Raw genomic sequence first — 24,897 nt, 5'->3', positions numbered from 1 at the left:
ATTTATGCTTGAAACTGTACTTACCTTGGAACAAAGTTATTGGGTTTAAAGTATATATAAACAAAAGTATTATTTTTCTACATTTGTCTTGGATTTATTCTTTGAGTGTGTGGCCCATTTATTGTCTCTGTGAGTACAACAAATGCTTAGCACTATCCTCTGATAATCCTAACTGTTTGCCCACACTACTACAAATAGAACATTAGTCCTATCTACTTCTTCCTCTGCAAACCATTTGTGGATCCACTGGACTCTGCACGGTGTACTTCTTTTTAGTGCAACGTAAAGAAAGCCAGCTTCCTACAAGTACTTTTCCTTTTTTTACTGGTAAAATCACTGACTGGACAATAAATTATTGGGTGGTGTTTGTTGCGTGTCTGCAGACTGGGGTAGTGACCCATGCCGTTCCCTGTGAGTAGTAGACCTTGAACCACGGTGCTTGGCTACCCTGAGAGTCAAGTGTTACAACTGAGTACTTGGTTCGCAGCAGAAGGACGATTGCGAAGTTATTACTTGAGGAGGACTCACATCCTTCGCAGCTAATAACTCACTTTCTTCTGTAACAAGAGTATGTGAGAGTACACAATGTGATGATTTTATTTGAAAAAAGCAGTGTGACAAAACTGTGCCAATGCACACTGTGGCAGGCTGTTTATATGAGAATGCACTGTGATGGGACTATTTGTATGACGAACTGTCTGAGCATGCACAGCGTAGTAAGGTTGTGTGCGGGCGTGCACGAAGGCGCACAATGTGATGAGAAGGTGCATTGCGACAAGGCCATTTATATGAGAGCGCATAGTATGTCTTGTGTGGGGGTGCATCTTTGTCTGATTAATAGAACATAGAGAGTGCGACTGAGTTGAAGTTGCTTGTGATGCCTGCGGGTTTGAGGGTCTGCCTCCTGTACCCTCCTCTCCTTTGAAATTGCTGCTGGGCAACGGTTGACAGAGGCCTGTGGCAATTGGTTCTGAGGGCACCAAGGCGCTAGTTTCTCTAGCGCCGCAGACTCCTCAGCGGCATCTGTCTCGCGCTGCTCGCTGCAGCAAGAGATGAATGTTTCATTCGGGAAAGTAGCTGCGTTCCCTTTCACTGGCATGATGAGGGGGTTCTGACAGCTCCTCTAGGCGCTGTTACGTGATGGAGAGTTTTCGCACAGCCGTTGACTATGAGGGCACTATTGCTTCCGTCTCCATGGTGACAGCGCCAGAGGGATGCGCGCTGCGTGAACTGGGCTTTGCCCTGTTGTTGAGAGCACTGTCCAGGCACGCTCAGCATGTCTCTATGCCACTTCACACCACCTCCCCTCACTGTGTCTATCTCTTACCCTCAGCTGGAGCGGCAGCCACGTGCGCTGGGGGCAGACCTTCCGCCTGCGGCACATCACCACCGGGCAGTACCTCGTGCTCAATGAAGACCAGGGGCTGGTGCTGGAGGACCGGACCAAGGCGGACACCAAGAAGTCGGCCTTTTGCTTCAGGGCTTCAAAGGTACGGACTGAGGTCTGCACTGGGGACGGGCGGGGTCGAGAGCTGGGGCAGCTGTCATTGCACTCGGCCAGGACCCTGACTCGCCACTCTCACCAAACATGGGGGGTTCTTCAGCTTACACTTTAGGTCTCTGTGAGTGACAAGTAACTCCGCTCTTCCGACTGTGAAACTGTTCTTATGCCATTAAGCCATTCTTTCCCAGAGGCTGTGCAGCCACTCTCTTCTGGAGAAGCTCAACTGACTCGAAGTGATTGTGCGTCAGTGCATATCCAAAGCACTTTCATCCCAAGGATGTTAGGAGCCCTCGGCAAAACATATTTGGAGGAGCTCTGTGCATATGAACTGCATTTTATTGCAAATTTCCTGTTAATGCAAGTCCACATTATGCCAAACAGTACTAAATCATGCAAATCTTTAACAGGGTCTTACCATAACAGTTGAAATATGCCGTACACAGAACTCCAAAAATCCTTCAGATGACACTGCATAGACAGAGTCGGGTGTAGATGTACAATGAAAAAGTCGGAGAGGTTTAGAAAGTAAAATAGAACAGTTAGACACCAAATAGAGAGAATGGTCACTTTTCTAAGGGGCATAGGAAAGTGGGGGCCCTGGGCAATTGCTTATTGTGCCCATGCCTTAAAACGCCTCAACATTACAAAGCAGTCTCACTCCACTCCCTGCCCAGCATTGATACCTCAACATCTTCTGATCATGGACTCCATTCAGTAGTGGCCTGAGATGTAGCTGCCGAGGCTACAAAGGCAGGCAGACGTGGTGCCCCTAAGGCAGGGGTATACAACATAGGTCAACATGGGCAGGACCTATGCTGGTAACTCCTGATCCGAAGCACAGAGAGAGCCAAAGGCACGTCCCTTCTGCCCTGATTCACAGGTCTAACAGATATTGGCAGTAATTCAGGACAGCCAGTTCCAGTGTTTCTATTCAAGGCTGGTAATGCAATGAACATGCAGGACCATCACCTGTTCCCTCTAGAGGCGTGTACTGACTACACCCAGGTGACAGACTGAGCTGAACCACAAGTGACGCCCACATCAGAGAGCGCCGATGTTGCATCATAAAACGGTGTATCCCTGCGCTTCTGTTGATTCACTGCACGGACTCGCTCTGTTCATTTCTGTTAAAACAGCTTTTTCAAGGGCATAGCTGTCAGCGCAGCAGGTGAAGTGGCACTTGGGACCCGGTGTCTACGAAGCTGACTGCAGTTATGAATGTTGTATTTACCAATCCAGGGATGGGGAGTCCTTTTAAGATTGCGGGTTAGAGTTCAACCCCGTATATACTTTTACTATACTTCTTATGGTTTAAAGCGATTTTATTTGTTGGTTGCAGTGTCCTTTAAAAATTCTTGCTCACTATTGGTCAGTTCTGCCTATTTCTCCCTCCTTTTTCTGTTTCAGAGCAGTGACCAACTATTGTATTATTCCACTTCGGTTTCTTGATCTGTTGCTGTGACAGACTATTTTTGTTATTTCTGTGGTGCTCCCCTTTCACTGTGGGTGTTTTAGGCTAGTAGCTGCCTGCGCTTTATTGCAGCATTCCATTCCTCCCATGTCATTTACATTTGTTTTAGCTTTATTCCAGTTCGGGGCCATAAATCTTCTGAGGCTGCTCTGCTCATAAAATGCGAGGCAAGAATGCTTGCAAGATTTTTCATTCTGTTAAAATTAAAATAAAATACTCTTCCAGCCTTATTTTCCAATTCCTGTTCAGACATTTACACAACGCGAGGTAGTGCAGTCATCTTCTCGTCCCTCATTAAGGGCTTGTGATTTCTGATGTCAGTAGCCACCATTGACCACCAAAACATGTCAGGAAAAGACAAAATTATGAGACAGGGTTGACCAATTTATGTGGCAAGAAAAGTCCAGTTCTGAACTTACAATGCCTATAGCTCTAACTCTAGAAAATGTGAGACCTATTGCATTGCAAATGCTTGTTTCCCCCTTGTTCCCTCTTGCTTCCATTGCGGACCTGGGCATCTTTGCTAGGCCATTGGGGTATCTACTGTAGTCCTATCACGTTACTATGTTTCACATGTATGTCACCATCTGCAGGGTGAAAGGTTTAAAGGTCGCATCTATGCATGTATCATCAAGGGGTGGTATGATGAAGTGTGTACTCTAGAAGGTCTCTTTATCTCTCTCAGCTCCTATGAAGTAGCCTGTAGTCACACATGAGAATTCTTCTTGCCTTCAACTTCTTTGGTTTAATACAGGCTCCAGGTGAATGCTAAATACATTTCCTTGGATGCGCCCCTTTTACATATGATACACTGGAAGTCAGGGCTGTACGTGGCACTGCCGTTTCTGTGTTCACTCAGGCACCGGAAGGGCAGTGGCCATTTCTTCTATGGTACTGGCATTGATGAGTTGTGTTCATCGTTCACACACTTTGTAGAGCCAGATGCATGTGCACTCCTGAAACACAGGGCAGTAGCTGGGTTTGTCCCTGTACTTTTCAGGGCAGCACTCGTGTTCACTCCTGTATTGGTAGGGCTTAGCCCAACACACTTACAAGGCAGTAGTCTTGCTTGTCCCTGTACTTTCAGGGCACTACTCATGTTCACTCCTGTACTGGCAGGACTCATCCCAAGACACTTGCAGGGTAGTAGCCATGTTTATCCCTGTACTTTTCAGGGCAGCACTCGTGTTCATGCCTGTACTGGCAGGGTTCATCCCAAGACACTTACAGGGCAGTAGCCTTGCTTGTCCATGCACTTCTAGGGCAGCACTCTTCAGTCCTGTACTGGCAGGGCTTATCCCAAGGCACTTACATGCTGTAGCCGTGTCCATTCCTGTACCTTCAGGGCAGTGCTTTTGTTCACACCTGTACTGGCAGGGCTCATCCCAGGACACTTGCAGGGCAGTCACCACGTTTGTCCCTGTACTTTATCTTCTGCTAGAGGTGGAAGGGTCGGGTTCCCTCAGTACTACACGGGAAAGGGCTGAATAGTGTTTACTCCTTCCTGCACTGTAGTGGAAGAGTCAGAAACAAGTTAACGCCATTGATGGACTGGGAGGTGGACAGGGTGCACTGCTCCTGCATCCCCTCTCCCCTGCCTGGTCCTTGAAGAGGCCCACGTGTGTCATCGTTACCAGTCCAGCCCGCCCTTACTGTAAGGCAGCTCTTATCCCACCTATGCCCATCCAGCGTTCTAAACATGTTATCATGGCTTGGTTTTTAATGGCCAAGAAGCTGCTAGGATCACTCTGAAGCTCTCACTCCGACAACCACAGCTGCTGGGAGTACTTCCCCTATGCGTCTCCTCACCTGCTGGCCTTGTCCGTCCATTGAGCGCGGTGCACCTAGATCTTGGCTTCTAACTTCCATTATGGCCAGAGAAACAACATCCTAGAGCCCTCTAGAACCCCCATAAAGAAATTACTCCGCTTGCTTATGAGAATTGAATCTGAACATTTATTAAGCAGCAAGTATGCCACTGCGAACAATTATAAAAGCCATAGCAATGTGAATTATCTTGACAATAAGGCATCATCTTACAAGAGACACAGCCGTAAACAGTGGCCTCCATGATAATTGCCATTTCAGTAACCATTACTGCCAGTGTAGAAGAAATTGGACAAGCTGGGTGAATGCCTATCTAGAAGTTCCTTTTATGTTTCCACCTCCATTGACAAGCTTTCAAGATTGGTGATCTTTCCTGGACAACCAGCAGATAACAGATTGGTGACTAAAACTCTCGTTGGTGGGTACTGCACAAAGATGGTACTGGTCTTGTGGGGACGAACCCCACCAGGGAGAAATCTCATCTGCCCAGAAAAGTCCCTGAGCCAATGGATTGGATGGATTGGATTTAAGGCACCTTTCCTGTCGGATCCAGACAGGGGTGGGGGCGGGGGTGAATGGACCTAACTAACCTCACCTGAACAGCCTGGAAACTAGTGAAAATGCAGTTTACTACTTAATGACTACTGTCTTTGAGGCACAGTGTAGCTCAGTCCCAGGGTAGAGGGTGCTCTGCGAGAGAAGGTTGGGCAGACTCTGGCGTCTATGTTTACAGGCCCGCTAATGGATGAGACAAACAGCAGGCGCATACGGAAGGATAACTGAGAGCATCAGCGGGTCATCTGCTGTTGCTCACCTTGAGATTCTGGACAACCGGCATAGAATCTGTTCTAGGGACAGACCCCTATGTTTTTTTTAGGGTAGTCTAGAGACTAACCAGTTTGTGCTTGGTGCCAAGAGCCTCCTCCCAGAGACTTCTGGTGGTTCGCTTGACTCGTGGTTGGCCCATAGTCCACCGACCATTGGACTGATAGAAAGCAGGCGTTTGTCTCAGATTAAGATGAATTACCACAGGATAGCCAAGGAAACCAACCAATTCTTGCCTGTCTCATGCACATGGGTGGAAATAACAATACCAAACAGCTTGTGCTTACTGTTAATCCCCATCTGCTCCTGGTCTGGGACAAAAGGTATTGTGTTACCATTAAATTGAATTAGTCTTCTCTATTCCATACAAACCACTGTACCAAGGTGTCCTGATCTGCCAGTGCCGCAGTGCCCTGTACTTTCCTCAAAGCACTGCCATGCCTCATTTCTCTGCAGTGCTCCACTGTTCCATTTGCATGCTCCATATAGAGGGTTAATACAGACATTTTAAGGCATGGGTAAATTCGGCAGTTGCCAAAGGCTCCCACCTTCCAAGGGTCCCCTGGCAAAGTAAACTTTCTCTTTATTTGACTTCTGCCTATTCCATTTCTTTCACTTTCTACCTACAGCTACCCCTCTCTCTGTCTACCCAGGGTCATTTTAAGGATTTTTGGGGTCCCAGGCAAAACATATTTTATCAGTTTTTGTGGTCCTGTGAATGTATTAATTTAGTATTGTTTGCTACTAAGCAGGTTTGAATTAGGAGTAAATGAGCAGTAAAATTCATTAGTTCCCTACAGGGCCCCTAAATAAGTCTTGCCCAGGGCCCCTAAAATCCTTAAGATGGTATTGGGCAGTCAAGCATGTTCCCTTTAAAAGTAAGTTGGCCCAGTAATTCTTGTAATACTCTGATGTGTGATTGATCCTTTGGCAGCGTATCAGACTTTTAAAAGCACTGGTTTATAAAGTAATTTACCTCAACTAAGCCCCATCCGTATTTCAGAACACTGCACCCTTCACAAGAAGCTTAAACGTGGTTGTTCAGACAATCATTTTAATAATAACTCCCAGAACAGTAAGTGCAGGTGGATTATGCCCTATGTATAGTTCTCTCCCAGGGGATCCTCATCGATGGTCATGAGCACTGAATATTCCCGCCTACTTGCAGGATCCCCGCATGGAGGCCGAATATTCAGTGCTTATGACTTTGCTGAGGATTCCCCTGGAAGAGAACTAGGATTACAGGTAAATAACTTATCCTTCTGCAGTAGCGAACAGTACCATCTGAAGCTGCCCCATGGAAGCATGGGACATTCCAAAAACAATATATTCCTGAAACTTAGCATAAGAACTCTAATGTAGGGCATCAGGCCTGAAGGGGTTTGCCGTCTTCCATAAAGTGTGCCCTGGGTGAGGATAACATCCCTCACTTCTTTGTGCTCAGAAGGCTGCTGATTATGGCATTCAGAAGTCTACTAGAATGGCTGGAAAGTACAGCTTCCCCACGTTTCTGGTCATAGGACCAGAATAAGGTGTTTGTAGGATTAACTCACCTGTCCCCTACAGGCACCCCAGCCTAAGGCCCAGCGCACTCCTCGTGTACCCAACAGGCTGCAGTCCAGCAGGTGGTGTTGTAAAAGCAACCCCTCACCACCAACATACAGTCAGGTCAGATCAACACTTGGAAGGAAATCTAGTTCTGGCTGTCCCAGAACAACTTGGGACACTCTCGCTCTGTGTGATCCCAGCTCCTGGACCATGTAGAAGGAGGGACACAGTTAGTTAGAGTGGAGGCTAATCACATGGTAGAGACTCAGAGGATGGGGAGACAGGATGAAGAAGTGTTACAAGAAGTGAGAGGTCTCTTATTTTTATTACAGTATGAGAAATGTAGCAGCCTCTTCTAGATTGCCCGCTGAGCGCTACATAAATGTCAGCACTGCATGTGGAGTGAGTCTAATTCGGGTTAGAGTAATGCCGATGGAGTGCATATCCCTGGGTGTTTGCAAAGAGTGAGACGAGGTGGGGAGTACATCATTCATCGCACTGGTATGAAGGGAATCTCTCCCGCAGTGCTGGGTGAGCGGGGCTTGGGTCTCCCTCCTTCTACCATGGGTGCTGCAGGAAAGATCTGAGACCAGTGTCACAGTCACAAATGTGCTGATTGCGCCAGTGGGGATGTGCTAGGGATCAGAGGTATAGTGTGTGCAGCTTCTCACCCAACCCAATAAAACTTTAATTTGAGCACCTATTGTTATTTTGCTTTTAAGTTTAACCAATATCACGTTTACGTTAAAGGAAAAACTGGATTCAGGTCCGAAACGCGATATAGATGGCATGGGAGCAGCAGAAATCAAATATGGCGACTCTATTTCCTTCGTGCAGCATGTGGCCAGCGGGCTTTGGCTGACCTACAAGGCCCAGGATGCGAAGACAGCTCGGCTAGGACCTCTGAAACGGAGGGTAAGTAAATAGATGTGAGTGTGATCCCGAGCCTGGATGTCTATGGCAACCATAGACAGTGAGTGGTAATCACACTTATTTATGTATTATTTTATTGTTGCGGATGAACATACTAGTCTCCAGGCAGGGGCACTGTCAAAAGAGCAGGACTAGTAAGGTGAAAATAGATATATTAACTAGAAAAATACTATCTCAAATAAACTATTACTCTGCCGCTTGTGTTATCTCTTCCCAACTAGTTAGGGAGTAAGGAGAGCTAGCAGAAGGAATACCCAGATGCCCGTAACTTTAATTTTGCCTAAGACAGAGTGTGTAAACAGTAAACAGCATGTACAAATCTTCAAGGAAAGTGGAGTTTGAGAAGCGGCTCTTCAGAGCCGTGCAGAATGGCAGCAGTTCAAGAAGAAGCCAGATATCTGAGGGACGAGACTTCACATGAATTGCCCTCTGAGAACTCCTGTATAGACGTGTGTGCCTGATGGGACCTTGGAGTTTGTAATCAGCACATTCATTTGTTCTACATCTGTCAAGAGCCCTCAGAGATGTTTAGCCTATCAGCAAGATACGCAGGTTTGAGCATGGCAATGGCCTTGATGCCTCGGCAGTAAAGATGAAGTACATACAGTCTGATAGCACTGAGGAAACTAAGTAAATAGACCAAATCTGAGGTAAAGTAATGCTATTTCCATATGCCAGAGATCGGATCAGCGCTGTGCCCAAAATAGATTTCAGACAGCAGCAGGGAAACCAACCAAGATGGTACTATCTCCATCTAGACGAAAAAGAAAAGAGCATGGAGCGTAGTTCTGAAATCAGAGGGGAGTAACATTGGTTGGATCGTCTCAGAAGAGAAAGTTAATAGAAACATGAATTGAAGGTCTTTTTAACTTGAAGCCAAGAATGAAGACAGGGACGTCATCCCTACATGCAAGTGTTGAGGGGGTGCCAAGTAGAGGAAGTCCTGTGAGACAAATATAAACACAAAGACGATAAGTACAAGTTGCATACAAAAGAATTTTACTTTTAAAACAAGTAAGCAACAAAAACTGACAATGCCATAAACTCTTAATAGCACTGAGACACTCATCTTGACAGTTAACATGCTTAAGACACCCTAAAATAAAGATTGGTGCCTTCATGCACTGATAGAGATCTCTGAACTATGAACTACATCACGTAGCTTCTCTTGGTAAAAACTAGAAAATAGTGGAGGCAGGTTCAAACGATACCAGGAGATGACTTGGACTTGAATGAACAGAGCTCGTAGATTTGAACAAACCCAGGACACCAACTAACCACACACACAAAAAGAATCTGGAAAAGTGCTAAGGTCCACCGCATCAAAGGCCACAGAGATTATAAGGAGAACCAGCAAAGAAGCGTTTTAACCTTCCGGGACACTCATGGCTTCACTCAGATCTGCAAGATAGTAGTTGCTGTGCTGGATTGAAAACAAAAACATAATTGAGATTACGGATGTCTTGAAGCTGTGGTGCTGCACAGCATTCAAGAAGCTGCTCCAAAGTCGGACCATCAGGAGAACACTGAAAATTGGCTAGGTGTTCGGGTCTGACGTAGGCTTTCTCATCTATGGATGTATCTTGCCTATCTTCACCCAAACTGTAAAAAACTGTGAGGAAAAGAGGCATTAATAACAGCAATCTGAAATTTACGAACATGGTAGGAATACACTACAAGAAAACAGCAGTGACATTGTCTTTGGAATGTGGAGTAGCCATCACAGGATTTAAGGGGCAGAAATGAGCAGCAGCTGTGTTTAACGGAGAAAAAAACATCAGAGTTCAATAGCAACCAATAAAAAAGCAAACTATAAAGGGTATATTATGCCCATTCAGATAGATTTTAGAAGTTAAAAAAAGGTTCGAATTCATGAGCTGTAATTGGAAATAAAGCACTGTCTGGAGTCTCGTCACCATTTGATGATGGTCTTCCTGGAGGTGGCTCTCAGCAGGGGAAAATTCCGCAACCTTACCTAACCTGAGCTCTTGAACCACACCTAAGGTGGTTGACATAGTTACCTTCAGTTCAAACAGCAGGATGAAGCTGCCCAATGCCAGAAATACACCAATTAGCATTACAATTTTTTCACGTGGTTGCTCCACTTAATTTATACTTTTTTCAAATGGTCTACGAGGTTGATTCAGGGCTACAAAGAAATATTTTAGTCCGCGAAAATAAGGTGGATGTATGTAAATGCTTCAAGCATCTTTAGAAGAGGGGACTGGAGAAACAAACTTGCGGTATTCTAGATTACTGTCGGCTTCTGAAGAGCAGGGTACAGGAGGTTTTCAAAGCATCCGAAGAATGGACACTGGAGGGATTTTGGAGCAACAGAGCACCAAAGAACGGTGAATCTGCACTATTTGAAGACTCTGTAGAAAAGGACATGGTAGGTACTTCAAGCTTCTGAACAGAGCACTCGATGTTTTAAAGAACCAGGCTCTGAGGTTATTGATTTAGTACCAGAAAATCATTATCAGAACGTCGTCTGGAATGAATAGCTAGTCCAAAGTGTCATCTACAACAGTTTCCTTCCCTTGAAGTAAATAATAAAAAACTGCACCCAATGGGGCATCTTTTTATAAGTAATATTTAGGGCATGATGTTTGTCAGAAGGTATTTCTGTGTGCAATGTTCTGATATACACGAGGTATTTCAAGAGTTGAATACTAGAGCACTGGAGGTATTTTAAACTCCTAAAGGGCAGGGAACTGCAGGTATTTATAGGACACGAAGAACAGGATACTGAAGATATTCAGGCAGCGAAAAGAATAGGACACTAGAGCTCTTTCAAGCACCTGAAGAAGATGGCACAGTAGGTGTCTGAAGGGCGGATTTACAGTCACGTGTTGGAGTCTGACTAATCTGGAAGCCTTTGTTTATTTCTGTTGTTGACCTGACCTCTTGTGCCTGACTTGGATGTCCCCAGTCTAACAGTCTATTGGGTACATTGACTTTGTGCTTTGTATAATTTGCAAGGAAGTTTATTATCAGGCAGACAAATAGTTTTATTTGAATTATAGTCACAGGAAAAGAAAAACTGTAATTTTAATAAAATAAACATACACTTTTAATTTAGTTACCAAAAGTAAAGTTGTAATCTTTGATTACTTTTGCTCTTATGTCCTTACAAAAAATTGAAATAGTCAATGTGCACATTTTTCACAGTGATCCCTTCACAATCTGTAAAAAACACAACATACGTTTATGCAATCTAGATGGCAAAATGTAGAAGCAGAAAAACTCAATTGTAATCTCAGATTTTCCCTCTTGACCAAGTTCTTTGATTCTGAGCAAATTATTTTTACCTTTCTTTGCCTCTTTTCCTTATTTGACGGAACCGAGAGCAGAATCAATGCAGTTCACAGAGCTGGGACGACAAACAAAAGCCTCAATTATATGTGATTTAAAAGGGGAGGTGTAAATTGTTTGCATACACGGATAAATGGGGACAAAGTGCGCGATCCTTTCCTCTGGTGCCAAATGCCTCCAGGTGGTAATTATGAATTCTCCTGAAGTGATTTGGTTTGTGGACTACCCTTTCTAACTCAAAGACCAGCCAAATCAGTATCTTGACAGCATGTCGGATACCAATGATAATTGCTGCTAGATCCATCTTAGCTCGACTTCACCATGAATAGTCAGCACCCTTTCAGTCTTTAATGCCACCCAGGTGACCTGCTGTCCTGCACCCCTGGCTAAGTCCAGCGGTTACCCTCCTTGCCAGTTTCACCCAGCATAAAAGAAGCACCGAAACCGCTAGTAAAGAACCATTGTAAAAGTCCGGGGTTTCCCTGTCCCTGGTCTGAAGTGCAAGCATGCAGATTTGAGGGCGGCATATCTCTATGACATCTTTAGAGTATGTATCAGCCTGATGAATTAGCGGGCAGAGGACACTATGATCCAAGGAGGAAGTAACACAGAGATTGGTCATCGTCTAAACAAAGTCTGCCTCTATCCAACCAGACCTTGTGAATATTCCTGGTGTGCAGACACCATCTAGTGCACACTAGTTAGTCTAGTTTAAATACGCTTAGGTTTTCTTTCCTTTTAAACTGCTTAGCAGATTATCAGATGAGTTCTTGTATCCTGAAGAAACACATTTAGGGTGCTTCTTAACATTCTTTAATTATTAAGTATTTTTCATTTGCCTGTTCACAACTTTGCTAGGGATTCGAAGCATTCTGAAGGAGATTGAATATGTTTAATTGTCATTACTAATTCAAATTGTGGAATTCTAACTGGTGTGGTAACTCCAAGTGGAATTCCAACACTCTCCACTAGGAGTAGCCCGCAGCCTTAGGGTCTAGAACTGCGGGTCTATAAACTCTGATCCTGATATTTCCAGGCCTAGGGACAGCGTTCAGACTTTCAGCAGGCGTTGATAAGAAGTTGATAATACCAGTGGAGGAGCAAGGGCTAAGGGTAGGAGCTTTGTCCGGCCCCCGGTCCCCCAGTCAGGGCCCAGAGCTCAGTACCATCTTCTCTTGACAGCAAGGCAGACAGTTTCAATGACTTGGCTGCGCATCCCTCTAGAACGCAGAGATGCTACTATCAGCAGAGGCTCTCTATCTCAGTAACTTAACTGTGGATCCTTCAGGCAGCAGAGGGACACTGTTTCAGTGATTTACGGTGGTCCTGTAGGCAGCAGAGGGACACTAAATCCATGCTTAAATGTGGTCCTGTAGGCAGCAGAGTGACAGCATTTTACTGGTTAAATTGCAGATCCTCTAGGCAGCAAAGGCACAAAATCTCACTGGCCTATGTATAAATCCTCTAAGCAGCACATATACACTATTTCACTGACTTAATTGCGGATATTCAAGGCAGCAGAGGGGCACTATCTCACTGACTAGAATGCAGATCCGCCAGGCAGCACAGGGACACATTTTCACTAACATAACTGAGAATTATTTCGGTGGAACAAAAATACACTTTTCTGGTTTGTTGTTTTGTGCACTAGTAAAACAGGTTTGCAACCATATATTTCCAGGTAGTAGAGAAAGTAATGTCCAGTAACGTGAGTGTTTGTCCAGTAGGATCTGATGCTTAAAAGTAGTGTAACAGTTTTAGGTGCAGACGTGCGCCTACTACTAAGAATCTGTGCTGAATGTGTTCTCAAAGCGGTTCCATTGTCTTTCATCTGTCTTATTTCTGGTTGTATTGTGATCTGAACAGTGAGCTTAACAAGCCTTCCCTTTTGACCTGTGCAGGCGATACTACACCTGGAGGGCCACATGGATGATGGTGTGCTGCTACAACGCTGTCAGCACGAAGAGTCGCAAGCTGCAAGGATCATTCGTAACACAACGGGCCTGTTTAGCCAGTTCATCAGGTAGAGTCCTGTGTGTCGACACTAGAAGGAAAGGAACTGGTGCAGTGGTATAGATATATTCAGTGCTGCTGATTAACCTGTTCACTTGCTTGGACCGTTTGTACCTCTGCAGAACTGTCTAATACGAAGTAAGAGCGAGAAGAAGGCTGCAAGGAAGTGGCAATTCGCCAAGGAGAAATAATGCACATTGCTCTTTCATAGAGTTCGACTGGACTGTAGGTGAATCAGGAGCATGACTAGCCTCATGTCTGATCATCTCTCACATCCCCCACTCGCTTCCTCTAAACTCCCCACTATACACCCCCTAGTAAGTTGCTCTACCACTTTTCACACCCCATGCACTGTTTTTCCATTATTCATTTCCTGTTCTCTCCTACGGTAAACCTCACAGTCCCTCCTATTGGTCTTAAGGGATACCCCAAATGTGATCCCCAGGTGTCATGTGACATAAGGACTAAAGGAGTAACTCCATAATGCCATACACGTTCTGAAGTGGACTTATTTTCGGTTCAGGTGGGGTGTTGCCTAGCTTGGCGTGAAGTGTTTCTTTAGGGCATCAGCATGAGCTTTGTGCTTATGGTTGCCACCTCTTGTGCAAACAAGGGGGGAAATAATAAAATGAAATTATGTCTGGTGGAATCTTCAGTAAATAAGATTGATTCAAGCACTTCTATCCACTAGTTTGCCATTAGCTCAGTCACAGAGACTCTGCACCTCTTTAATGAGGACCCACAAAACATGAATGCTCCAAGAGTTGCTTACGTTCCCATACTGAATCAATTGGTCTTTTCAGCTGGGCTGCTCCTTTTGGACAGGTCAAAAACTGATTTGGATTTGACTGGTCCCTGTCCGCTTAAACACAGATTTGCTAAAAAAGTGAGCTAGAACATTGGAAATTAATCCAGCACAGGAGAATTACAATGGGTGCAATTGATTCAAGCATTTCTTTAAAAACATGCACTTGTGGTATAGTTTAGTTCAAATTATTCACTTGTGTATCTTTCTTTTTCCTTTGGTGCAAGGAATGTCATCAGTTCCTACAGAATGTTGACATCCCCGGGGATTGACACAGATGTAGCCAACCCTACACCAGGGATGACATCATGTGTGTGACATATTCCTCCAGAAGGTTGATCACCTTCTGATTAAATATCTCCGTGTGAACTTTGGTATTTACAAAATCCCTCTTGATGTGGAGGTTAGGGCGATCTATGTCAAATCACACAACCTTTTCCTTTATATCAGATGATGCTTTGTGTTTATGATGTTGATTAATCTTTCTTCAAGTCCCTCAACTGAAGCCAGTAGCACTTGATGTGAGCCACAGGGTTTAGTGGTGTTCTGTCCCCTACCCCATAAACACCAGGAGCTGCCATACCAGTCCTAGCAAATAGAGGAGGAGTCCCTTCAATGAAGCACTTAGGGCCACATGTACGTACTTTTTTTCTCGTTGCAAACTGCCTGATCTGCAGAATCAGGCCATTTGCAACGAGAAGAAAGCATTTTAGTATGTACAGACCCATTTTTGCGATTCAGTAATCTATTTGCCGAATCGCAAAAACGGTTTGCGGGTCGCAATTAGGAAGGGGTGTTCCCTTCCTAATTGCGAGTCGCAGTCCGATGTATGATGTGCGAATGGAGTCACAAAACAATCACAGTTGGCACCAGTCTCAAATTGGTGCTAAAGCATTCACAAAGGGAGAAGGGTCCGTATAGGACCTCTTCCCCTTTGTGAATGCATGCAAAAACATTTTTTCAGAGCAGGCAGTGATGCCACGGACCACTGCCTGCTCTGAAAAAATAAAAAGAAAACTTTTCATTTTTGTTTTCGAAATGCATTCCGTTTTCCTTCAAGGAAAATGGGCTGCATAAAAAAAAAAATACTGCGTTATTTAAGAGCAGTCACAGACATGGTGAGTGCCGCCATTCCCAATGGGGTCGCAAATTGTGACCTACCTCATAAACATTCATGTGGTAGGTTATTTGCGACACCATTGGGAATCGCACACAGTGTGAAGTACACTGTTGTTCATACTGTTTTGCGACTTGTAATTTGCAACTTGCAAATGAGTCGTAAATCCCGAGTCGCAAAACTCGGGGTTGTACATCTGGCCCTTAGTGTTCAAGGCATACAATGTGTGTTTTGTAATCAGTGCCTCCATATTGTTGAAGGAAAACGAAGAACCTCCGAGTCCACACATTAATCATGGACTCCATTGGCAGAACCCCACAGCTCTGTATTGTGGGGAACATCTTACATGTTAGACAGGATCAGATGTCAGTCATTTACGGAATCGCATTCACCGGTATAAATCACACTTTGGCTATCTTAAAATCAAAACTCAAAACGTTCCACATTAACACATACATGTGAAAATCATTAATTCTTTCTGATCCCAGTGGCCTCCATAAGAATACGTGTATATGATCACCCACATAACACTAACCTAAGTTAGCATTTAGCAACCACTGACCTCTCTCTCTATCTCTTAGTGTGCCACCCAGCCCTTTGCTCCTGGCTCAGACATGGACGTAAGAGGAAAGCATTGTGAACAGCAATGCCTGGGCTGTGTGTCTACTATGGAGGTTTTTGATGGTGTAACCCATCATTGAAGATAATCCCAAGATCCTGTCAAGGGCAGGCCTTCTGGGCGATGACTTCAGCTCTGCCTTGGTATGAAGAAATGGCCTACCACCTCCAGCATCAAACTCAGGCTCCTGGGTGCAGCTAGTAGCCAGAAGTTGTCCAGGAATTATATGGAGAAGAAAGGGAAAAATGGAAGCCACAGTCAGTCTTTCAGCCACTTCGGGCCATTCAAAAATATGTGCAGAGTGGTAAACTTCAGGAACAGAAGCTGCAATAGAATGAGCCCAACAAGATGGCAAAGTGCGTAATTGCAACAGTTCTCATTATATTGGAATTATCCAGGAGTGAGATAGAGGAACAGGAAGGAAACTTCCTCCATGTCACCTTGGGAAGCATACCGTAAAATAAGGAAGGAATGAAAACCAAGGCTTGATGTGAAATTGATATAGGAAATAAGTGATTACATGAAAAAATCTAAACTCCACTAGAATTGCCTGCAAATAAAAACAGGTTGCACTCTAATAAACAGAATCTCCTTTGCATATGATGTTGACGAGACATGGGAAGCTGAAATATAACATCATAAAAATTCTTACAGGGTTCAATGTAACCATTTTGTCTGTCCATTGGCTTAGGGGTGGAATCCAGAAGTCAATGGTCATTGAATTCCCAACTCAGAACAGAGGGATCCTTTTGATATAGGTTGATCCACTATAACGTTTGTGGAGATAATTTAACAGATGCGGAATGCATAAATGCACTCAAATGTCAAATTAGTGTTTCCAGGCTCCTTTTCAAATTGATCACACAATTAATGTCCATAAAAGCTCTTTTTAAAGAAATGTTCCCTATATCCTAATCCTAAACAGGGGCAGCAAGAGGCTGCAGCACAGTTCATTTAGGAAACTCTGTCCTTTAACTGAATCATTTTAAAGTGTGTTTCTATGTGAACTCTTCAGGCCCTGACAGAGGCTGTTGACACATTTCAACTCCTATGCTTTAGTTTAGAGGATCTCTTAGGACTGGGACCTGGAGCACCTTTGCCATAGCTCATACAAAGTAAATTGTAAAGGCTGTCTCTTAATGTTAACAACTGCATGGTGAGGCAAAAGTTATGTGGTTATAAACGACTGAATCCAATGTTGACGTAACTTCTAAAGGGCTTCGTCGTCATTTTGTGGTGATCCTTAGTTGAACCGTCATCTGTGGACGTGGCATTTCATCTACCCGGTCAGCATCATCAGTTTCAAGGATAAAGGTTTTTCAGGTTGTTGAAAAATGGAGGGGCTGAAGATATCTTTCCTTCAGTTTTTTAAAAGAGGGAAGAATCAGTTTGAAGGTTGTGTTCTTTCCTAAAAGTTCAAATTGCAATTGAACTTACAATAATAGCGTGCCAGGCCAAGAACATTCTGAGTCTTGATGAAAGAAGATAGGATTGGACACTCTGATACCGCCTTTGCTTTCCGAGAATCCATGGCAAGACCTTCTGCAGAAATAACATAACCCAAATATTCCACAGAGGTTTTTTCAAAAATACATTTCTCTGGTTTTGTCAAATAGTCTTTGGTACTTTAGGTAGACGAGTAAACTTTTTCAATAGGATTAGGATGGTCTTTAAGGTCTTTATAAAACATAAGGTCATCAAGGAAGACAATCATCAAATGAAAAAAACGATCTGAGAAGATAGCATTCACGAAGTGTTGGTAAACTGCCACAGCACTGCATAGGCCGAATGGTGCATTACTTCTTATTCATAGTGTCCAAATGGTGTTATAAGGACTGTCTTATTAGTCTCCAGCTCTTATTCTGATAAGATGATATGCTGTGCTCAGATCCAGCATAGTAAACATCTTTGCAAATTGGACAGCTTCTAGACTATCACATATTAAGGGTAGAGGTCCTTGACTGTAATTTGATTGAGCTCAGAATAATGCATGCAGTGCCGTAGTTTGGTAGAATCATTTTAAGGAACAAAAACTAATGTCAACTCTGCTTGCAACTTAGATTGCACGATTAAGCCATTCTTTAGATTTTCGTTCAGCTATTTGTTTAAAGCTGTTTTCTCAAAAAGGAAACAGGGAAAAAATGTTGAAAAATTTCACAGTGTTGTCTGCCACAAGTTGAAAGGAACAATCAAATGGCTGGTGAAGTGGTAATTCTTATTAATGTTTCTCAAAAACATCCAGGAACTCATGATCAGTTTCAAATAAGTGAGCAACAGAACAAACAGGATGTGCAGAGCTATTCCCAGATTTGGATTGAGACAGCATACAGCAAGAAATGGAAATTAAATTAAAGCCCCTGATGAGCAGCGAGAGAGAGTTGCAGGTGTTTGGAGACTTCAGTCACCAGTCCAGAAGCTATTACAGTACCATCCACAGTTTCTACAGCGATTGGGTCATTCCTTTTTTTTATCTGGAATTACTAGCCCAGCAGATGTCCCCATTGAGACTGAAAGCCCCACAATCCATTAAAACAGGAACCTGATACAAGTAGGATTGGAATCATCATTCTTCTGGCAAAAGAATGAATCAGGAGGGATTGAGTAGTATGTGCAGGGTTGAGTCTGTTGAACTAGCCGATATTCTCTTCTCTTGGTACGAGTTACCTAATTATCCGAAGATGTTTGGGAATAGGAAGGTCAGGCAGCACAAGAATTAAGCAGGTGCACTTTATGACCTCATCAAAGACGGAGTTTCTTTTGTCTGATCTTTTCTTCCTTAGACAAAGTATCTCTACTAAACCCTATTTGCATGGGTTCTTATTCCAAGTCTGACAATTTAATTGTACGTTTATTGACCATTCTCTAAACAAGCCTACTTAAAGACTGCTTTCTTCGTTCAAGTTTTCTTCCCTGAATTGACCTAAATAGTGAACTGACTAGTGAGCTGGATTACATCATGTACATTTGGAGGAGGAGAGACTCTGACAAATTCATCTTTTAGCTCTTCCTTCAACCCTTTTCAAAATAGTGTAAACAGAGCCGAGTAAAGCTATTCCGCATTATGGGCTAGTGTCTTGCGTTTGGAATGTAGGAATGAAGGTCAGGTGTTCCCTGCAAGATCTCTAAATCTCTTCTTGAGCAAAATATATTTGATCCTTATGACGTATACCACTATTAAGTGGGTGAGGTGTCGATTCCAAATCTTGGAATTATCCTATTAGCTGGTGGATACAAGAGGTTAGGTCTGATTGGTTCTCTCATGAATCTCTTGCAGGATAATAGGTCCTAATATTGAAGAGGTGTCCCTAATGCCTAGTTACTATATTGTGGTTAGTGATTAAATTGGGAGAACATGACTAGGTTGTCATCGCTCACTCTCAAAGTGTGGCATAGCGATAAGTCAAGCCATATGGTTCTGCACTTTTGTGCTGTTTCTTTGGAAGGTCAGTGTAAATGGCATTGCTGTGATCAAGCCTGGCAATCACAACAACAATTATTTTGCCATATTTATCAGTAAGGTGTAACAAAGGATGTGCACCACATAGCTGTCAGAGGTAGAGAGGTAGAAACTATATTATTTGCAGTATTATTAACTTGGTATGTGAAGGAGATATTGCCAGGATTTTGGTTGAGACAAGTGAACTGAAGTTGTGAGGGGCAGCGTGGCACATGAGAAGGGTAGTAGCATTCTGCCTAATAAGGGAGTTGGTTAAGCTTCATGATGTGCTGGTCCTGTTTCCAGTAGTTTGGCCCTTGGTGGGAAGTCTTAGAGCAGATCTGAGTGTTGGCTGCATGAAGGTGATTGTCAATCTGATGGGTTTCTAGGATATTAATCAGAGGAGCCTTAGAGCTATGAAAAGATTCTCGGAGAGGAATTTTACAAACAGAAGGAGTTTTGACAGAAATGATCACTTGTTGACTGGGGTTTTAAGAAAGTTTGCAAATAAGTCCAGAGTGCGCCCTCACAATTCCAGCAAACGAGACAATGAGTTTGATCAGCTAAGAAGTGCAATAAAATAAATGTGCAGGCCGCCCCATAGGTCTCAAATGGAAAGGACCTGGTGTTAGATTTATTTATGCTGACAAGGAGTATATGGAGTTGCACAAAAGATGGGCCTGTAGATGATCAGAATTTCAGGACTGGTCTTCAGCATTTCCAAAGTAAATATGATTATTGCATATTTGAGGGTGACCTCAGTGGATAGGGGCTTGTTGATAAGATTGGTAATGAGGGGGATGAGTGCAACCATCTGTAACTTGGTTACCTTAGCATTGCAAATATGTTGTTTTTTTACATCCATCATGTGAGTTCAGGGGAATTTTCTTTTTTCTTTCTGCAGAGGTGAGGCATAAGATAATACTCCGATAATGTCCATCTTGCAGCAGAATAAAATAATAAGGTTCTCTTCTAGAGTTTTCTTTGAGGATTGCAGGGGCAAACAGTAATGTTTTTAGGACCATTCAGTTATTGTAATCGAGCTGCAGTTATTTCATGGAACTTTCTAGATTTCCTTTCTGGCTCTAGAAGTGTGTTTGTTGATAGCACATATGTGCTATCTTGGATCCACTATGTCTAGTAGTCTTCGCTTGCTGAAATAAACAGAAGTGTTCAACTGCATGATGGCTGTGGGTGTCACTGTCCTCTTCTCCTATGTTGCAACACTGCTATTTGCTTGTACAGTACTTGTGTTTTCCATACCAGTACACTAAACACCAGCACCTTTCATGCCTGGCTAGTTCAATTAAATCTATCCCTGGACATCTATAGATGCAGGCACTATCATGACAAATGCAATTTAGAAAAAGAGCTGATGCTGACTGCAATTGCTCTATACTCCGTCGCATTGGGTTTAATATTGAGACAGTATTGAATAATGTCTCTAACCTACAAATACTAGCAATAGTTTGTATTTACAATTATAGAAGAATACAAGCCTTTTTGCCAGACATACTTCACAGAGTACCCCAAAAATGTGCCTGCTAGCATTTGGCAGGGTGCTAGAAGCTTGCTGATATGGTCACGATTCAGAAAAGGTAGTAGTGGAACTTAGAGAGGATGATACAGAACATTCAAGGCCTGATTTGCATTAGGTGGTAACTGTAAAACATCAGCTTTCTTTAGAAATAGTCAATTTCACTGGGGTTTTCCTCACCATGGGAGTATTGTGGTAGGCAAAATATAATTTTTCACTTAATTTAACACTTCCTTCAATAATCAGAGACATTTTTGGTACCGCCCAACCCTACATCTGGCTGTTGGAACAAGTAATGCAAATCATATCCAGATATGCAAGTTGTATTTAAACAAATGAGGCTGTACAATCTATTTTCTACGGTAAATACAACTAGGGAAAATCAGGAATAGATCTTGAAAAATAATTTATTTAGCATTTTGCAGATACCAGTTCTGTTAAAATAACACCATTCTTTGGTTTGTTACGTAACTCTTAGGGATCTCGATTCTCTCACTGGAAACAACAAGACCGCACCCCCCGACATCACCCTGCCTATTGAGGAGGTGGTCCAAACACTAGAGGACCTGATCACATATTTCCAGCCACCTGAAGAAGAGCTTGAGCATGAAGACAAGCAGAACAAGCTCCGCTCACTGAAAAACAGACAGAACCTCTTCAAAGAGGAGGTAAGGAACATATCAAATTTTCCAACACTTGGAATCCTTCATAGATTAGCATGCAACCCCCACTCCTCCCATTCTTCAGAGGTTTATATAAATGTATTGACACATGGTGAGCTTTGAAAATCTTGCATTTAGTGCCTTAGAGTAAGGGGTATTTGCCTCGCCGCCTCCTCGGCCAAAGGTTTGTCACATAATAAGGTGGCTAGACTGGAAATAGTCCATGGGATTGTTTAATGCCAGTTAATGCAGTAGAAAAAATACTGTTTTACTATATAGAAATGAGAGTTCCCATCCTGATGACAGGGGGCATTTAAGCATGTAAATGGAATAAATATACCAATGCTGGAGAACTATTGTTATAGATAAGAAACGTTTTTAATTGATGAAGGCAATGGGCAGGCACTGAGGAAAAACTGGCCAGGTGCAAATTTGTGTGGGCATTATACACAAGGCAATCTGCAAAAAGCAGCAACTTTACACCCTCAGCATGCCTTCCTTCCAGGTGGATTCACAGGCTCCTGCTCAATATCAGGAGTGAATAAAGACTTCGAAATTGAGGGGGCTGTAACTCCAGTTTAAAATTACATGAGGACTTTGAGAAAGAATGGTTAACATTCTTGCCTAGTACAAACCAATGCCTTGTTTCTTTGGGTAAGGTGGACACTACCAACCTTGCATTTCGTATGCCTAATAGGTTTTTTTCAAATTGATAAACCAGATAGTTAATGGTGGTGCAGAAGTGTCCATAAGAGTAGCTAGGTAATGCCAAGCCCCTCATTCTGCTGCATCATAAAAGAACTGACTTTCTTACTGTATGCTTTCTCTCTGGTACATTTGCAGGGGATGCTGGCCCTGGTGTTGAACTGCATCGATCGCCTTAATGTTTATAGCAGTGCTGCTCACTTTGCAGAAGTTGCTGGAGAGGAGGCCGGACCAGCCTGGAAGGAAATCCTCAACCTCCTGTACGAATTACTCGGTGAGTTTGTTCAGGAAATAAGAAGTGCTTTGTCACTATTTGTGACACATACAATTGACTGTACCACAGTTTGAAATAGGCACTGTGACAGTGATTTAAAAGGTGCACAGTCTACTATGGTTTCTAAGATTTAATACAATTGGATCTTTAGTTACATTTGCATGATTGAATAATTCCTTGTCGTCGAGTAGGTAATCCCAACTTGATTACAGCAAATGAGCAAAGCCTCTGAATCCATGAAACATGCCAACACTGGAGTCCCGTAGTTACAGATGAGTAACTTTTTTCTTCAGAGTGCCGTGGTTGGTATGATGAATTGTGACATGGTATGTAATAAGCATAGTACCACATTTTGTATCTTGGAACACCGTGAGAACAGTTTGTAAGGTGTATACTGTACCACAGTTTGTGAAACATTCTATGCCAAGGTTTGCCTGGTGTGCCACAGCATGCATCGTAGTATGGTTTGTAAAATGTGGTGTACCATGCTCTGCCAAGGTTTGATGTATTGTGCCATTGCAATAAACCACCATTTGTAATTATGTGTCATACCATGGCCTGGTTTCTAAGATGTGTATAGAAAAGTCTTTGGGATACTTTGCCATTGTGCTGAACCACATATTTTCACCTCTTGGTTTTGCTAAAAGCAAAGGAGGGAATTGTCTGTGTGTCCAAGACCTTTGTACATGTACATAAACATTAGAAAGCTCACATGCATGTGTTCTGCAGAAGATACAGAAATGCGTGCCCATTCCTGAAGTGAAAGAGGTCTCTGCTCAAGTTTACCAGACCCCACCAGCCACTCTTAGGGCCAAGAGGAGTACATCACCTGTTCTTGGCCCTAATCCTGGCTGGTTAGAGAACCCCCCTGCCTTAGACCTGTGGGGTAAAGCACTAGTCATTGAATATTAACAATAATCACAAATATAAAGTGCATGCTAGTAAGTGAATTGTTTTCCTTTGCGGGGTCCTACTTTTTCTTTGTTACCAGTTGTTTCCAAACTTCATTAAATTATGAGACATTCATTCAAAGATTCTGGAATGAGATCTCTAACAACGGATTGAGTAGGATCTAACCAAAAATGTTAGTAAAGCCTTCATCTCTTTTTCGCAAGACACACCTGTAGATTTGCTAGGGATGAAGGGTGATGCTCTCAGATGCGTGTTCTTGGGTGCACTAAGTATGTGTCTTAGTAGCAGGGCACCCGTTAACTGCAATTTTCAAAACATCCTACGTTTCTTCAAAGATCCCCATTCTGAATTATCAATCTTGGGACTGCTATTGTGGTATGGTTATGGTTTCTATCAACCTTGTGTTGGTCTTGGATACTAAAAAGCAGGTCTAGGATACTGATTTTCCTACCCTCATTATTGGCTTCCATACCTTGTCTGATGAGCACCTAAGGATTCTGTTAGCATGTTCGGATCATGAACTAGTGTCATTTTGTTCCAATTTTCCTAAATCAGGTGCTCTGGTTGGCAAGCCCTTTCAACGTGCCACTATCTCCACATTCTCCAGAAGAGGGGAACCCTCTAGAAAAATAGGTCTCCGGAGTCTCCAGCAGTAGCTCCACTATGCAGCATGGGAGTTTCTTCTTTTCCTTTTATAAAGGGCAGAGATTAGTGAGGGATTCACCTTTCAGAGTCAAGGCTCCAGGCGTTGTTAGTTCTTTGGTAATACATTATCTAAGCTGTCCTTGCCTTATGGCATTTTATTTAGACAAACAGTTTATGATTACACAAACCTACCTGAAGTTCCAAAGGCCGAGGTTCATACATTACATAACGGCTAAACAGTGTGCTGTGATAGCACAACTGCAACACTCACTGGAGATTACAAGTATGATGAAGCATTCAGGTATAGTCACTCTAACTCAGGGAAAGGGGATGATGAGTATCAGAGTGAATTCTGTGAAGATGAAGCAACATTTGTTACACAGGATAGATATCACATTTGTATATGATGACAGATAAGAAACACCAGGTCCATGTACAATCCATTGTTCTTTGACACCCTCCTCCTTTGCCCCACTACGGCATCTTGCTCCAAGTTACCTCCTGCTCAGTGAAGACAGTAATGGGGTAAATAGGAGTGAAATTGTCCCTGGAAAGGCGACTCCTCATGTAGAAAAGGACATCGCATCACTAGATATTATTCCCCATTCTGGGAACATACATTTGTAATTTCAAGGATCAGGGGTTCAATTACTGTCCGGTATCAGTGATTCTGGATTACTAGTGAGAATCAATGATGCTGGCTCCTATAATGTCGGCACCCCTACACCATGCAACTCATAATCTGGGCC

General features: G+C 43.2%; 1 protein-coding gene across 9 annotated transcripts in view; it reads left to right on the top strand.

Moving 5' to 3' along the window:
• Positions 1 to 24,897, top strand: part of RYR3 (ryanodine receptor 3) — a 1,450,647-nt gene that overhangs the window by 344,383 nt on the left and 1,081,367 nt on the right. For all 9 annotated transcript variants that reach the window (XM_069208992.1, XM_069208994.1, XM_069208991.1 and 6 more), the window contains 5 exons: positions 1,334 to 1,490; positions 7,926 to 8,090; positions 13,325 to 13,446; positions 21,429 to 21,618; positions 22,456 to 22,591. In XM_069208992.1, coding sequence (XP_069065093.1) covers positions 1,334 to 1,490; positions 7,926 to 8,090; positions 13,325 to 13,446; positions 21,429 to 21,618; positions 22,456 to 22,591 — 770 coding nt within the window. The remainder of the gene's footprint in view (positions 1 to 1,333; positions 1,491 to 7,925; positions 8,091 to 13,324; positions 13,447 to 21,428; positions 21,619 to 22,455; positions 22,592 to 24,897) is intronic.

Source organism: Pleurodeles waltl, chromosome 9 (assembly GCF_031143425.1).
Source record: "Pleurodeles waltl isolate 20211129_DDA chromosome 9, aPleWal1.hap1.20221129, whole genome shotgun sequence".
Taxonomy (NCBI): domain Eukaryota; kingdom Metazoa; phylum Chordata; class Amphibia; order Caudata; family Salamandridae; genus Pleurodeles; species Pleurodeles waltl.
The sequence above is the reverse complement of the archived record's forward strand: the minus strand, read 5'-3'. Positions and strand labels throughout refer to the sequence as shown.